General features: G+C 34.7%; 1 protein-coding gene across 22 annotated transcripts in view; it reads right to left on the bottom strand.

Moving 5' to 3' along the window:
* The window catches only part of RBM26 (RNA binding motif protein 26), a 77,850-nt gene that overhangs the window by 48,242 nt on the left and 12,746 nt on the right, over positions 1 to 16,862 (bottom strand). For all 22 annotated transcript variants that reach the window (XM_019742573.2, XM_019742578.2, XM_074329422.1 and 19 more), the window contains exons 2-5: positions 5,764 to 5,882; positions 5,073 to 5,209; positions 2,094 to 2,182; positions 1,142 to 1,359 (exon numbers count right to left, since the gene is read on the bottom strand). In XM_019742573.2, coding sequence (XP_019598132.1) covers positions 1,142 to 1,359; positions 2,094 to 2,182; positions 5,073 to 5,209; positions 5,764 to 5,882 — 563 coding nt within the window. The remainder of the gene's footprint in view (positions 1 to 1,141; positions 1,360 to 2,093; positions 2,183 to 5,072; positions 5,210 to 5,763; positions 5,883 to 16,862) is intronic.

A 16,862-nucleotide genomic window follows, 5' to 3' on the forward strand; every position in this document is an offset into this window, starting at 1 on the left:
GTGCAACGAGGCCTAGTACACGTATATCACACGGAGAGAAAAAAAATCTTACGAGAACAGTAAGAGAAGCACTGGGCTTATACAAAGTCTATAAATATTATTTCCTAGACTAAAGATGACTGTACAATGAAGGTCACAAGGGTAGCAAAAATCTAAGCTTAAGTAAAGGTGTTTTACTCAAAGGTGTGTTTGACTAGCTATAGTATTTTCTTTTCAATGGTACACACTGCAAGAAAAATTATACATGTTGGAGATCTTATCATCTTGCAAATACATCTGAAATAAAAATGTTAACTGTTTTCATAGTTTTGAGGCATAACTGATATACAATTAACTGAAAATATTTAAGTATGCAATTTAATGAACTGTGATCTATGTATACACCTGTGAAACCAAACACCACAATCAAAATAACGTACATCCTCATCATCCCAAAAGTATCCTCGTGCCCTTTGATAATCCATGTCTCCTTTACTCCATCCCAGTGACAGAAACCACCGATTTGTTTTCTGTCATCATAGATTAGTTTGCATTTTCTAAGATTTTAGATACATATATATTCTGCCTGGCTTCTTTCACTCAGCATAATTATTTAGAGGTTCATCCATTTTGTTGCATGTATCGATAATTCTTTCCTTTTTATCCATTGTATGGGTATACCACACTTTGTTTATCCATTCACCTATAGATGGACATTTGGGTTGTTTCTAGTTTGGGCTATTACAAATGAAGCTGCCATGATCATCTGTGTACAAGTCTTTGCGTGGTAATACACTTTCATTTCTCTTAGGTAAATACCTAGGCTGAATCATTTGGTAGGTATAGGTTTCACATTTTCAAGATACTGACAAAGTGTTTTCCAAAGAGTTCCAGTTTATCTCAAGCCTCACCTATACTGGATAAAATCAGTCTTTTTAATTGTAGTCATTCTGATGGATAAGCAGTGGTAATTCAATGTGGTTTTAATCTGCATGAAATAAATTTTTTGAAAGAAATTTTTGAAAAGCGTTCACCTGGACCAAATCAAAATAGAAAAATGAAGACAACACTGACAAAATTAAAACAACTTTTAAAGCCCTCAAATAACAAGTATTTTCACAATAAAAGAATGCCAACCAAAATATACACATATATGACTTACCCCTGCTTCGTGTTCTGCTCCTGCTTCTAGTTCTGCTTCTGTCCCGATCCCTGTCACGAAGCCTCTCTTTACTCCAACTGCGACTCCGACTCCTACTGTAACTGCGACTCCGCCCTCGTCTTCTATTGTACCGGTCTCTGTATGAATCTCTGCGAGGCGGGTTTCGATCATAATCTCTTTTGCGAGAACGATCATCTTTTTTCCTCTCATCACGACTTCTAAAAAATATACGATCACTTTTATGTAAATAATTTTTAGGCAGATACAGGAAAAACTCTAATTAAGTGCAAAAGTTATATTAAATTCTTGCAAGATCATGATTCTTTATTCCACCATCAGAAGACAAATATAGGAAACTCAAACTGAAAAACTGAATATGATCTGCTTAAGAACTCTTAAAACTCCTTTAAGGGGAAAAAACGCTTGAAGTCTTAATCCTTAGTCTTATAAACAAAGGCATCTATACACTTAGGCATCTAAATATGTCTTATAGTTATATGTCTTACAGTAAATATTGTCTTGTACACAATATGTACTAATGTCTCACACTTACAGGCATGTATCACATGCATTGTACTCTAAATTCTTTTGAAATTTTAATGGAAAAAAATAGTGTAGTTACAACTAAAGAGAAACAAACTGCAGGCAAAATAAGGGTCTTGCATTAAAATTTCACTGGAATTTGAAGTTAGGAATAAAAATAACAATAACTAATACATGCGCATGCCAAGCACTGCTCTAAATCTCACTTCCAGGACCTACAAATCTGACCTAGATATTCTTGGTAGAAAAGGACAAAGTTACAGTTTCCTAGACCAATAAAAGAGTAGACATTACTAAAAATACAATAAAATAAATTCATCCAGAAAGAAAAAAGAGTACACATTACTTGCTCCTCTGTAAAATATAACCAACGTTTAAATATTGAACATAGTTCAAAATGAATAGTCACCTATTTTCTCTGTATCGGGAGCTTGACTGGGGAGGACTATGATTTAGCCTTCTGGAAAACTTCTTTTCTCGCTCTTCCTCCTTTATGATCTGATATACAAAAAAAAAAAAAAGCATCAGTTAGCAACAGTTATTCCTTGCCATGTTACTATTTCGATGACTTGATACTAAAATGTAGGAGCAAAATTGTCACCTTCCAAAAGCATTCAAACAAATTTCTAAGTACCATCATTTAGTTTTATTATTAAAGACAGACATAGTGAAAGTTAAAGTGAATCTAAAGAAACTCATAAATGTTTATCTTAGACAACAGTGGTGAAAAAAACATTTTAAACAAGTGTGCTCATTTTAACATTATTAGTGGAAACCCAACTTTATTATTCCCTTCAAAAGTCCATCATACATTCATGTTTTGATTTCATGCATTTGGTCTGGCACCAAACACATTAGGGAATACAGGAAAATACATTAGAACTAACCAAGTCATAGAAAAAAGAGAACATTTGAGAAAACAATGTACAAGATGAAATAGTTCTCCAGTTTCTCATTCTAGTATGGCAGTTCTAAATGCGGTCGGACAATTAGGTCCGCAACTTTCCACCGTGCACTTATTCCTCTTTCTTACAAGAGGCCTCCATTCGTACTATATAATTAATAGAAAGCAGCCCTGGAAAACATAGCCTTGTTCAGTGTACTTTCTCTAGGGCAGAGTTTCTTATGCTGTACTGCGCAGAATACCATTTCCATAGGACATTAATAGGTGTTACTAGAAAAAAAGGATTTAGGTGATAAATTCAGGAAATATTGAACACGTGGTTTCTGTAAATATGATAGAACTCAAGATTTTGCATCTTTAGTAAGAACCCTAAGATAGTCTCATGGAGGTAGTCCACAGATAATATAAACATATTCCAGTTTATGCCAGTTGCTCCAGCATCCCTTTGGGTAAAAGTCTGTCTCTCGTGTCCCACTTTGGATGATAAATTAAATAGAAATCCTATCAACAGACCAAACTCTGACAGAGCTTAAAAGTCTTCTTGTAAGTTTGCCTTTTTTTTTAAAAAAATACTTTTGTTCTCTTCCCACCCACGTCAACCCTCCCCAACCCCCAAAATGGGTACAAATAAAACCCTCCTGATGCACTTTTCTTTTTCTATTTGCCTCAATGCACACTCGCGAGTTTATGTTGACAGAGCATCATATTCCACATTACATGCTCCAGGGGATCTTTGACTGCACCCACAGCATTTTTAATCCAGATTGCCATCTAACATTTTGACACTTCTCAAAGATCAGGGGTAAACATCCTTAAAAATTGGACAAGGAAACTATGGTGAAATATTATGACATCAATAGATATAAGACTAAGGCTTTGCCACTAACTAGTTTTCGGGGAAGACTTCTTATTGCTTCTCAAACCAAGAGACAATGATTTAGTAAAGGGTTTTCAAGAATTAAAATATAATTTGTAATAGCAAAAACCTGGAACCAACCTAAAATTCCGTAAGTGGGCAAAACTTAAAAAAATTATCTATCTCTATGGGGCATAAGCAGTTGCCAATACAATATCCATTATCCCTTTCTTCCTTACCAACAAAACCCTACACTGTTTGTTATAAAATATGCAGTTTTAAAATTATGTCTGGTCTTTCCTCTGCAGAGGGAAGTGACATGAGTATTTTCTGTGGGTCTGTATACTACATACATATACATATGTATAAATATGTTCAGATAACAGCTAAAAATATACTTGAATGTTACATATTACATATGTATATTACTACATAATAAACATGTATTATATAATCGGGGGGGACAAGATTATGAGGGGAAAAAAACAAAGGTCACAACCACATCTTCCACTATACAACAATCTCTCAATAATAATAATAACTAACATTTACTGAGAACCTACTATGTCCCACATACTATGCCAGGTGCTTTACAGACATCAATTTAACTATTCATCACAAAAACCCTATAATTTTTCCATTCCACATCTGAATAAACTAGTGCTCGGAAAAGTAATGTTTTCAAGGTCACAAAGAAGTGACTGGTAAAGCCAAAATTTTAGCCAAGATCTGTTTGACCTAAAGCTAGGCTAACTGCGGAAATAGTTTATCAATTATTTTTGCTGGGATTACAATCTTTAAACATCAAATTGAGGAGATATGATTACTAAACAAGAATGGTAATCTTGAATAAAAGGTTAAAACTTCAAAACCTCGTTAAGTATGAAGTCATTTCCATTGGTCTTTGAAGGTCCTTTTATTTGACTACCTTTAAAATAATCCCCTACAAAAAGCACGTAGGACAGAAGCAAACAGGATCTACTGTCAATGTAATTATTTTCACAGATAAGAGTCCATAGCGGCAAGATACTGTGCAGAAAGAGTTAAAAGCACATCTGAGTCTGTTATCCTTAGAAAGACCGGCTTGCAATGTAGGCCCTTCGCTAGCATCTGCAAACTTTGATTTCTGGAGGATTCTATAATTCCCTGATAGTAACAGCTCACTATGCCTGAATTGTTTGTGTACACAATGTGGTTTATGCTGAACACCTACCTTCCTCCTGGGAGTTTTGAATTTTGGTACATACTAAGACAGAAGGTACCTATGTGGCCAGATATAAATAAAAACCCTGGGTACTGAGCTTCACAGGTTCACACGTTATCACTACTCATGAAGCATATCCTGTGTGACTCCACTGGGAGAGGCCTCTGGAAGCGTGCGCCTGCTTTCTCCCAGACTTCACACCATACCCCTTTTTCCCTTTGCTAATCTTGCTCTGTATCCTTTCACTGTAAGAAATCACAACCATGAGAATGACCAAGTATAAGTCCTGTGAGTGCTCTTAGTGAAATCATCGAACCTGGGAGTGGTCGTAAAGACTCCCAACACAGACACAGAAAATACAACTCCGTTTAATTACTCTTCATATGTTTTTAAAGAACATGTAAGGCTTACCACAAATCCTTACCTCTTCCTTTTTTATGTCTTTTTCTTGGTGCTGAAAAAATTCTACCTTCAAGCTTCCTGATGACGGCTGTTCTGGAGGAGGTAGATAACTCTTTGTATTCACAGCATCAAAAAGTTTTTCCACAAATATCTGCGTCTCTAAAGACATAACCAAAACAACATAGATTAAAAGACATTTGCTAAGATAGTAATTCTCCGTTTAACAGCTTCCCGACCAGTTTGCCATGGCACAAGTCCCATGGTAATACAGATCCATTCCATCTTCAGGGTGATGGGGGCTGGAATGGCCAGAGCTTCTGGGCCAGTCGCTTCCAGCCAGACGAGTCTCCATGTACACCACCCAATGTGCAAAATACAAATATTACCATTATCTAGATGTTGGCAAAGTGAAAAAAGCAGCAGCACTGGGCTACACAACATTCAAAGTAGTTTCCTAAGAAGTGCTATCTTTGAATAAACAAGCATTCAGTTTTCTTAATCTTTAAAAAATATCAGCATACTTTAAGAGTATAAGGATGTTAATGAAAGAAAAGGCTTCTTTATAAATAAGCTATGGATATAATCAGTAATAACACTATTTGTTCAACTTTGTTACAATTAAAACCTGTCTCTGAGTTTCTTCAATGCTGTGGATAATCTTACTTTAAACAACTTATTAAAATAAAATAGTATTTTTAAGTCAAAGAGCTTACCTTTTTGAAGAAATACATCCAGTTGATCAATACATAATGCCTTTAACTCTTTTTCACTTTTGTCTTTTTTTACCAAAGCAAGAACATATTTTGCTAGAGCTGATGGATCTGCATCACAGCTGAAGAAAAAAAGTAATGTTGAAGAAAATTTAGCCATAAATTGCATACCCTACAAATTCCAGTTACAAACTGACTTAATCGGTATGATAGTTACATGAGTTAATATATATAAAAAGTACCTGGCTCATGAAGACAATGAAGAAATGTAAGTTCTCCCTTAAACTATTATACTTTACATGACAAGTAGTTATCATTCAGTATCCTTCCAAATATATACAGTAAAAGATGTATAAAAACCTCAGTAAACGTTATTAAAAAGAGAAATTATAACAAAGTAAAAACAATTTCAAAACATCAAAAGCTAATTAGTGAAGTACCAATCAAAATACCAAAAGGCCTTTTCTCCTCAGAAATAGCCAGGAAAACACCAAAAGAGAGTGAAATAAAGGGAATCTTAAAAACATAGCACACTGTATATTTAACAACAGAAAAGAAAGTCTAGAAATAGACCCAAATACATATAGAAATTTAGATTTCATAATGGTGGAATACAAATCAATGAAGAAGAGATGAACTACATGACCTGATCCTAATTTCCTGACCCACAGGAATGATAAATATCATGAGATGATAAATGTCTGATGTGCTACTAACTTGTTTCAGGATAATTTGTCAGTAATCATAAATCAACTTTTCTCATAGATCTACTTCCATTTATTTACAAAGACTTGAAGTGGATTATAACCCAAACAAGAAGAAAAAAATCCATTCAATGGTACATGAGATTTTAAAAAAACTTTTTCTTTGAAATTTACTTCAAATACTTATACCAATGAAGTTTTAAATAAACACAGACAAAATAACTTACGCGAAATTAATATTTTCATGTTATAAAGAGCACAGAAATACTTAGATGTGTTGTGAAATAAGCATGAAGAAGAAATGGGACAATAACCTGCTGATGTATTTGTCTATAGATATAATTGGCAATCTAGTAAAACTCCATGAGAGACCATGAAATAATACTTATTCATGATAGGTAACTTAAATAAGCACAATCAACTAAACAACTAAACAACTAAGTAGACATCAAGCTAAACATATTTCAGTTTACTGGAAATCACTGTGATACATAACATTATCACTGTGTTATATACTGCTTTATTGAAATTGCTATTAATAAACAAATTCAGAGACTCTACATTGAGTCACCCAATATTATAATTTGATTCAATACTGGTTTGATTGTTGTGGTGAATTTCCAACTTAATAATGGCCTAGTGATGTAACTGTTACTTTATTTACATTACTAAACACCAAATCTGTTCCATTCCCACTGCATTATTTTTTAAACAGGACACTTTAAAAGTGGATTAAAATGTTAGCAGCTAAAAATCTGGACAAAGACCTTTGTGATTTTTATAATTAATATGGTCTAAGGACTACAGTTTTATAAAACAAAAAGATAGATTTCCTGAATAATCTTTGCTCACACAACTTCTATAGGAAGCAATTTGAATCAAATCAAGAACCAATAGTCAAATCTACTAACATACACAAAAATTTTAAATGCATCAGTCTGAAAGGCAGATAGATTACTTTTCAAAATTTGCTAGAATGCAAATGCTATACTATAAGGTTTATAATTTCACATTTAAAAGCAAAACAGATAAATTTGTATTCAAGAGGCAATATTTTTTAAGTCCTATAAGAAGTCATTTCACTTTTTATTTCAATATTTTTGAAAACAAAATAAAGGTATGTAACTTGCAAATTATAGCCTACTAAAAAATAATCTGAACCACTAAAGTTTAATAATATACCCAAATGTTATGGATCAGGGAAAAGCAAAATATGTGTTATCTTTTCTACTTGTCTAAAGTGCCAATGCTATGTCAATCTGAACACTTAGCAATGATAATCTGCCATGCAAAATTAACGACATAAAATGTCTAAATTACCTAAAAGAAAATTACATTCTCATAATAAGATGTTATTTTTTAAAAAACAGCATCCATGGCAAACCAAGATTGTTCATTAGGTACTTTACTACACCAGTTGCCACTGCTGCAAAATAGATTTGTGATTTGAATGCTATATTATCTTGTCAGAGCTAGACTTTATTCTCCTTCTGCTATACTGCTAGCATTCTGAAAATGTGTGAAAGAAAAGTGGGGCTGAAATCTTTCAGATCAGAGAGACCAAAAAGAAAAACAAACATTTTGAAAATGTTTAAGGACAAAGAAATACTACTAAAAGTGACAGACATCATTCCCATCTTAGGAAAAAGGCCAAATTCTCACTGCTTCTTTATTTCATAAGTACTTAACCCAGCAAAAATACAATCTGCCAACAAAGCGTAATTCCAACCAGAGTACTTATAAGAACGTCTCCCAAAAGAACTGAATTTTCTTAAGTAATACTTAAAATAACATGAATCAAATCTGCCCTAATATAAAGGCTCTAATTACTATTCCTAACACACTCATACTATGTTTTTATTTTTTAATTTAGAACTTTCAAAAAAGTAATGACACATTAAAGTGAAAAAAGCTAACACTACAATATTTCAAAAAGAAGTATTAATTACAGAAGGCATATATTTCCAACCCCTAATTTTTATTTTTTATTTTTAGTATTTTTAGCTAATCTTGTTTCTCCTTTCAAATTAACTTTATATTCAACTTGTCCAATGGCAAAATAAAAAAAAGAGATTAATGGTAAAAAACAAAACAAAACCAGAAATTAGTTTTGTTTTGCTCAAGTTTCTTAGAGGCTTAAAATTCAGTGGAAGATAACTGATGAAATTTAACCCAAGCTTCCATTTTCAGTAATCTTAAGGAGGAGCTGGAGGTGGCAGTGGGAATTTAAAATTAAATTTAAATATGTTAACTCAGTAACTTTAGAACATGCATATACACCCACATCTGTTCCTAACAAATTTTCACTTTACAGTCAAGAAAAATATCTAATTTGCATCAGCCATGGCTCTATTATTCTGTACTTAGAATTATTCTTTTAAAAATCCAAGCTGCATTGCAACAAATTTAATATATACATTGAAAAATTCAGTTGCTGTAGTTTATTATATAACTTCATTCAATTCAAATAAGAAGGTAAAAATAGATTACAGCAATAGAGCTTCATTCAATTCAAATAAGGAGGTAAAAATAGATTGTATGTAGCAGTTACAGCAAAGGTCACTCACTGAGAATTACCACACCACTTCATTCTACAAAAATCACCACCACAAAATAAGCATATCTAAACATGATCCATCCATGAGCATCATGCAAACCACTCATCACTATGAAGAACTTTGAAGAACTTTTATTTAAAAGGGTTATATCTGTCAATATTTATCATATTAAGAAATAAAATTGGGAAATTTTAAAATAGCTAAAAATAATAAACTCATTACAACTTAACACATAGTTAAAAATAAAAAATTCATTACAACTTTGATGGGGGGTAATCAAAAGGAGGAAATTATTGCTACAAATAAATGGGAAGTCGAATGGTGGGGCTAACTTTAGGCACAGCTGGATCCAGGAGTTTACATGATGACATCAGGACCCCCCAGGAATTTACATGATGACATCAGGACCTCCCGCTTTTCCATTCTGCTTTCCCTGGAATTTGCTTCATTTTCAGGCAGGCCCTCTCCATGTGGCAATAAAGATGGCCCACAGTAGTTCCAGCCTTACAAGTACACTATTCTGGCAGCTAGAGAAGTCAGAGAAAGGGGCCTGCCCTTCCCTCCCCCTGCATGATACTAGTCCTTGAAAATGATCCATGTTCCCCAGAGTGGGCTACATCCCACTTCAAGGCAAGGATGGGCAGAGCTCCATGACCAACAACCTCATTGGAAACGAAATACTCCATTTTTTAATGAAAAAAATAATTGTATTTCCACAAGAAAATAAATTTTAGTGAGAAGACTGACGTTTCACATTTTTTGCAAATATGTCTGGCTTAGAAGACAGATGACTCTAATATTTACTTTTACATTCAATCAGTTGTGATATGCTGTTTTGGTTGAAATATATGAAGAAATCTGGTCTCGCACAGATATACAGTTGGAAAAGTAGGGACATCATAGGCCCAGTGAAATATGAAACAGTCTCAAGAAAGTCCAGGAATCCTTACACCACACTTGAGAACCACTGTTTTAAAAACTTTGAAGATTTTAATTAAATGTCTAATTCAAAGACAAAGTCAATTTTCATTTTCTTAAAGGTAAAACCCAATAATCAGATTGTAAACTTTATGCTCTTCAGAGTAAAGAGCAAAGCCCAAATGGCAAACAGCGCAGATAGGTATGGTCGTGCCACAGAACTCTCACTTAAAAGAAAAGTGGAACTGCAAATGAAATGCTGACATGGCAGCCCACAGCACAACTCCACATTCAGCATGTTTTAAATTCCCAATCATAGCTGACTTCTCTGGGACAGAGTCCTGCCTTTCGAAGGTCACCCCCTTCAGTTACATGTGGATTCACATTCTACTTAGTTACAGATTACTGAGAAATGAAATACAGTAAAATTCGAAAGTTGTAAGATGTCTTACCTCCTGCCCCCCACTTCAGAACAGACATTAAAATCTGGTTACTATCTTTTAAGTACTATTCCCTTTCAAATCTAGTTGTCCTCTAAAGCCAAACTGCCAGCCTTTCCTTGAAGCAGTCTAGTATTGTTTTTTGTTGTTGTTTTTTTAAAAAATACTGGACTGAACTCCAAAAACCCAGGGTTTTCAGATTTCTAGTCTGGTGTTATCATACTCTATTCATTAGTTGGTTTAGTATTTTATTTCCCTAGGCTTCAGTTTTCTCATTTTTTAAAACAAAGTCACTGAACCATGTGATCTGGAAAAAAAAAAGTGTCATTTTTACCTATAAAGGCTAAGCTTTCACCATCACTGCACTCCCTCCCCTCCTCTTATTCCCAGGAACTTTTAGTTAACTGAACTTAAAAATAATTAAATATGTAATAATTTTGTTTTTCCTCTAGACCTTTCTCAAAAGCTATAGAATCCCCCTTTCTGACACTCATGAGCAAATTTTGAACCTTTGGGAGGGATAAATAATAACTAATTCTACTAAGTAGAAACATTTCATCTATTTTTCCTACACTGGCAGACAAATCTGTACATATTTCTACCACTGTTAAATTGTTACAAAAAAAAAAAAATTGTTACCATTGGTATGCTTGTCTGTTTCCCCCATAGGGATTCTAGGTAACCATGCCTACCTTTTCCCCAGATCCAATCACAAGGAGTTAAGAAGAGTGTACTAATTATCACATTATATAAGAGCATACTAAATCACAGCGCATATCAACTAAAAGTCACAAAAAGCAAAGCTCAAGTTAGGTCTAACCCACTTACGACAAATATAAAAGTTCAAGTTCAAAATTCTGTCACAGATATAAAAAAAGTCAATAAATATGTCTCCAGTATTTTGACAAGTCCTTCCTAGTTGCCTTTTCCTCCCATAGCCTGACTGCTGAGATGGCCCTCATACATACAAGGTCTGGCAAGTAAGTTCACACACTTGTTGCAATGATGTTGCTAACCTTTTTTGATATCAGAGAGATTATTCATTATGAATTTGTACCAACTAGGCAAACAGTTAACCAAGTTTACTATTTGGAAGTGCTGAAAAGGCTGCGTGAGAGTTAGACGACCTGAACTTTTCACCAACAATTCATGGCTCTTGCATCACGACAATGCACCAGCTCACACGGCACTGTCTGTGAGGGAGTTTTTAGCCAGTAAACAAATAACTGTAGTGGAATACCCTCCCTACTCACCTGATCTGGCCCCCAATGACTTCTTTCTTTACCCAAAGATAAAGGAAATATTGAAAGGAAGACATTTTGATGACATTCAGGACATCAAGGGTAATCCGATGACAGCTCTGATGGCTGTTCCAGAAAGAGTTCCAAAATTGCTTTGAAGGGTGGACTAGGCGCTGGTGTCAGTGCATAGCTTCCCAAGGGGAGTACTTCAGAGGTGACTGTAGTGATATTCAGCAATGGAGTATGTAGCAATTTTTCTAGGATGAGTTTGCAAACTTAATTGTCAGATGTATGCAATTTACTTTGAAATACATCAAAGGAGGAAAGTGATAAGTACACTAAAATGTTAATGGCAGAATCTAAGTGATGTGGGTGTGTCACTATAAAATTCCTTCAACTTTCCTGTGTATTTGAAATTTTTCATTATAAAATGTTGTAAGGGGAGGAGAATCAAGCAAAATCAACTAGGAAAATGCTGAAAACAAATATTAGTGACTGGGGACTAACCTGACTAGGAATTATAAATCACCAAAAATTGAGAGTGTAGTCTAATAGACATAGATCAATCTAATGTATAAAAATTGTAGAATAAACCCAAATATGTTTAATAATTTAGCATGTAATTAAGGTGACATCTCAAATGATTAGGAAAATATGGATTATGTAGCAATTGTGTAGGGATAACTGTGTACACCTGAATAAAAAGAAACTGATAAAGCTAGATCAATACTTCATGCCTGACACTCAAACATTATCCATTTCAGGTAGATAAAAGTTTTAAGTGTTAAAAATAAGATCATAAAGGACATGTATGATACCACTAGACAACTCTGAAGACAGAGAGTGACTTGGTTCAATTTCTGGCTCATTGACTTACTGTGGTAAGTCTATTGATACATGGCCACATAGTAAGCTCTATGTGATAGTTATTGCTATATTGTCATTATTTTCAGTATCTTCATCTCAGAATGGGGAAAGTTTTTCTTCCACGACTATGATACAAAACCCGCAGACCATGAAAGAAAGGATAAATCTAACTACATAAAATATTTCTATATTTAAAAAATTACCCTAAGCAGAATCAAAACATAAATGTCGTATGGGGAAAGAGCTGCTGCCCACATCAGTTTTCTTAAAATATGAAAAGTACCTACAAATCAATCTTTTTTAGTATAGGTGCTGCCAAAGCGAGCACTCAACCTTTTAAGAAACCAATAATGCAACAGAAAAACTAAACAGGGTATGAACAATTAACAGAAAAAAACACACTAAAACTACATACCTATGCATTCTGTTACACATAACAAAAATTGCCAAATCTAACTATAAGACAAATGCATGTTAAAACTACACTGGGGTGGGCCGTGGGCCAACCCGGTGGCTCAGGTGGTTGGAGCGCCATGCTCCTAAGACCAAGGTCGCTGGTTCAACTCCCACATGGACCAGCAAGCTGCACCCTCCACAGCTAAGAATGTGAACAACAGCTCTCCCTGGAGCTGGGCTGCCGTGTGCCACCATGAGCAGCCGACAGCGTGCATGACCGTAAGCGGCTGGCAGCCAGCGAGAGCTGCCGATCGAGTGCCTCAGCTGCGGGGAGTGCAAGGCTCATAATACCACATGGGCCAGGGAGCTGCGCCCTACACAACTAGACTGACAAACAACGGCTTGAACCAGAGTTGTGGGGGAGGCAGATGAACGGGAGGGGACTACATTAGGAGTGTCACTTCTGGTCGGCTGTGGGAAATCACAAGAGACACAATGCTCTCATCCTAACAACAAAAAACAAACCAGTTAAGCTGCAAAATTATGGTATTTTTAAAGCCCAACGAGATGAGAACACAAGAAAACAAAAGAACTGCTGTTTCCCCCAAAATAAGACCTAGCCAGACCATCAGCTCCAATGCATCTTTTGGAGCAGAAACAGGGTAACTAAACACCAGAGGTGACAAGCCCTTAATAAGAGACAAGAAACCATGATTACTCTTATCTCTGGTGGAAAGACAAGAAGAGAAATCTGCCACCGATGGAGGGAAAAAGAAAACAATTTTTTCATCATCTTTTAAGAGTCATACGGATTACCAAGGCAGATTAGAATCCCAAGGCCTTTCAGCTACATAGTGTGTCTACAACCACTCATCAACCCTCACCAAAAAGTCAGGCGTAGTTCTGGAGGCAGAGAAGGAAAACTAGAAGAGATCTGCCAAAGCACCCCCAACTTTCAACCAGCAAAGTCTGGGAGTGGAGCAGGAGGGCTGAGCAAAACTCTTCCAGGCATTCCAAGCCTTCAGAGAATTGGGTGATTACCCTACAAAAGACAAGAAGAGGAGCAACAAAGCAACAATGCTGAAAAATAGCTACAAACGTAATTAAAGCGGAGGTGGGACTAAAGAGATCTGAGAACAAAGAGATCTCAGCAACTCAAAAAACCAGGGCTGTTAAGCAGAAAATGATCATTCACCAAGTTCCAAAAGCTGGAGGTAAAGTGCAGGCAGGTATCCAGAATCTTCTTATTGCTCAGATTCCAGGCCCTATGAAAGCAAAATCCTGATCCTGCCCTCAAAACTTTAGAAGCCAATGGTGAACTGAATCAAAGTAAAGTTTTTACAAAGCCCAGAACCAGGTCAACTACAGAGTAATTGACTCAGCTTCCACTGTAGTGGCCTAACAAAAGAAAGGGCATGCCCCTTAATGAAGATAAATTTACTTACTTTGGTCTCCACCTCAGTGTTCTTTTACAAAATGTTCAGCATAAGATCAAATAACAAGGAACACAAAATAGTAAGAAAATGTGATCCATATGAGAAGAAACAGTCAATGGACGCCTACCCAAAGATGGCCCAGATCATAGAATTATTTGACAAAGACTTTTAAAAACTATGATAATAATGCTAAAGTATTTAATAAAACATATCGACAACATGCATAAGGAAATTGGGAATTTCAGCTAACACACAAAGAGCCAGATGGAAAAACCTAGAAATGAAAAATACGGTATCAGAAATAAAGAATTCTATTTCAGCAGACGGGACTCCTTAGAGGGAAAAAAACCAGTAAACTTGAAGACAGGAAAACAGAAAATATCTAAACAAAAAGCAAATGGACAGAAGTAATTTTTAAAAACATATCTGAGATGTGTGGGACAAATCACACAATCTAACATACAAGTAGCTAGTCTCAGAAAAAGAAGAAAAATGAGGCAGGAAAAAAATGTTTGAAGACATAATGACCAAGGACTTCTGAAAACTGATGAGACATCAAAACAAAGATCTAAACTGGCAAAACCAAGCAGGATAAAGCACATAAAAAGCACATACCTGTGTACACCTGCCCTACAAACAAAAAACCCTAAGCATATCATAGTCAAACTGCTGATCAAATAAAAAGAATCAAATCTTAAAAGTAGTCAGTGAGACAAAAAGACACACATACAGGAGAACAGAGGCTCAAATGACAGCCGATTTCTCACCAGAATCAAAAGAGGACAGCAGGAATAAAACATCATAAAACAGCTGAAAGAAAGGTATAAAACCAATGACCTAGACTCCACCTTAGCAAAGAGGAGATAAGCAACTGAATTAAATTCCAAGTAGGTAGGAAAAAAGGAAGTAATAAAAGTACTGAAATAGAAAACAACGAACATTGTTCTTGGAAACGATAAACAAAGTCACACTACTAGCAAAATTGGTGAAAATAATAAGACAGTAAAATACCAACATCAGCTATAATTTTTAAAAGGGGAGGGGGAACACAACAGAGCCTATAGGCATTACATAATAAGGCAACAATGCAAAGTTCGTATCAATAAATTTGGTAATTTAAATGTAAGAAAAATCCTTGAAAAACATAAACTGTGACAAAGAAATAGAATATCTAGATAGCCATATACCTATTAAAAAAACTGATTTTGTAATTTAAAAAAATCAATCCCACAATGAAAACTTCAGTCTCAGATGGTTTCATCAGTGAAGTTTTTCAAACATTTTAAGAGAAAAATAATACTAATCCTAAATCAAGTTTCAGAAAAACGAACAGAGTATTTCCTCACTTCCTTTAATAAGGCCAGCATAACTTTAATTCCAAAACTAGACGAAGACAACACAAGAAAAATATAAATAATCCTCATAAACAGAAGCAAAAATTCCTACCAAATATTAGCAAACCAAATCCAACAATACTTATAAAAAGGACAAAATGTCATGATCAAGCAGGATTAATCTCAGGAATGCAAGGCTGGTTTAATACCTGAAAACCAATCCATATAATATACAATATTAACAGAAAAAGAGAAAACACCTATGATGATCTCAATAAATGTAGAAAAATAATTTGACAAATTCAACACCTTTTCATGATGAAAACAGTAAGCAAATTAAGAATACAGGGGAATTTTCTCAACCTGGTAAAAGGCAGTTATAAAAAATCATTTCATACTGAAACATTTAATTTTTCTCATAAGACTAGGAACAAAACAAGGATTTCCACTCTTATCACTTCAATTTAACTTGGACTGTAGTTCCCAGCCAGTGTAATAAGAAATGAAGGCATTAAAAAAAAAATCACAAAAATATCATTATTCATAAATGACATGACTGGTATAAGAAAACATCAAAGAATCTGTAACTACTAGAAGTAATAAGTGTACTTAGTAAAGCTGCAGAATATAAGGTCAATACATAATTATCAATTACACTTCTATGTACTTAACAACAAAAATTGGAAAATTACATTTTAAAATAGTCTTATAAAACATCACATATCCAAGGGAAAAAACAAAAGATTAGGCCCTCACAAAGAAAACTACAAACACTGCTACCAGAAATTAAAGAAGACTTAAATAACTGGAGAGATATACCACATTCATGGACTGAAAAATTAAATATAAAGATATTCTTCCTTCTAAAATTTTGCTGAATGATTTCTACATTCAACAAAACCCCTATCAACAATCACACAGGCTTTAGTGTGTGAAACTGACAGGATGATCCTCACCTTTATAGAGAAATGCAAGAATTCTGCCTAACCAAGACAATCTTTAAAAACGACAAACTTGGAGAACTTACATAAACCGATTTCAATACTTATTATAAAGTTAGTTAGCTTTAAACAATGTAGTATAACCAACAGAATGTACCAACGCACAGTCCAGAAACAGACTCACATACATACAGTTAACTGATTTTAAACCAAGATGCAAAGTGATCCGATGGGGAAAAGAAAGTATTTTTAATAAATATTTCTGGA

This window comes from Rhinolophus sinicus, linkage group LG04 (assembly GCF_036562045.2).
Source record: "Rhinolophus sinicus isolate RSC01 linkage group LG04, ASM3656204v1, whole genome shotgun sequence".
NCBI lineage: Eukaryota > Metazoa > Chordata > Mammalia > Chiroptera > Rhinolophidae > Rhinolophus > Rhinolophus sinicus.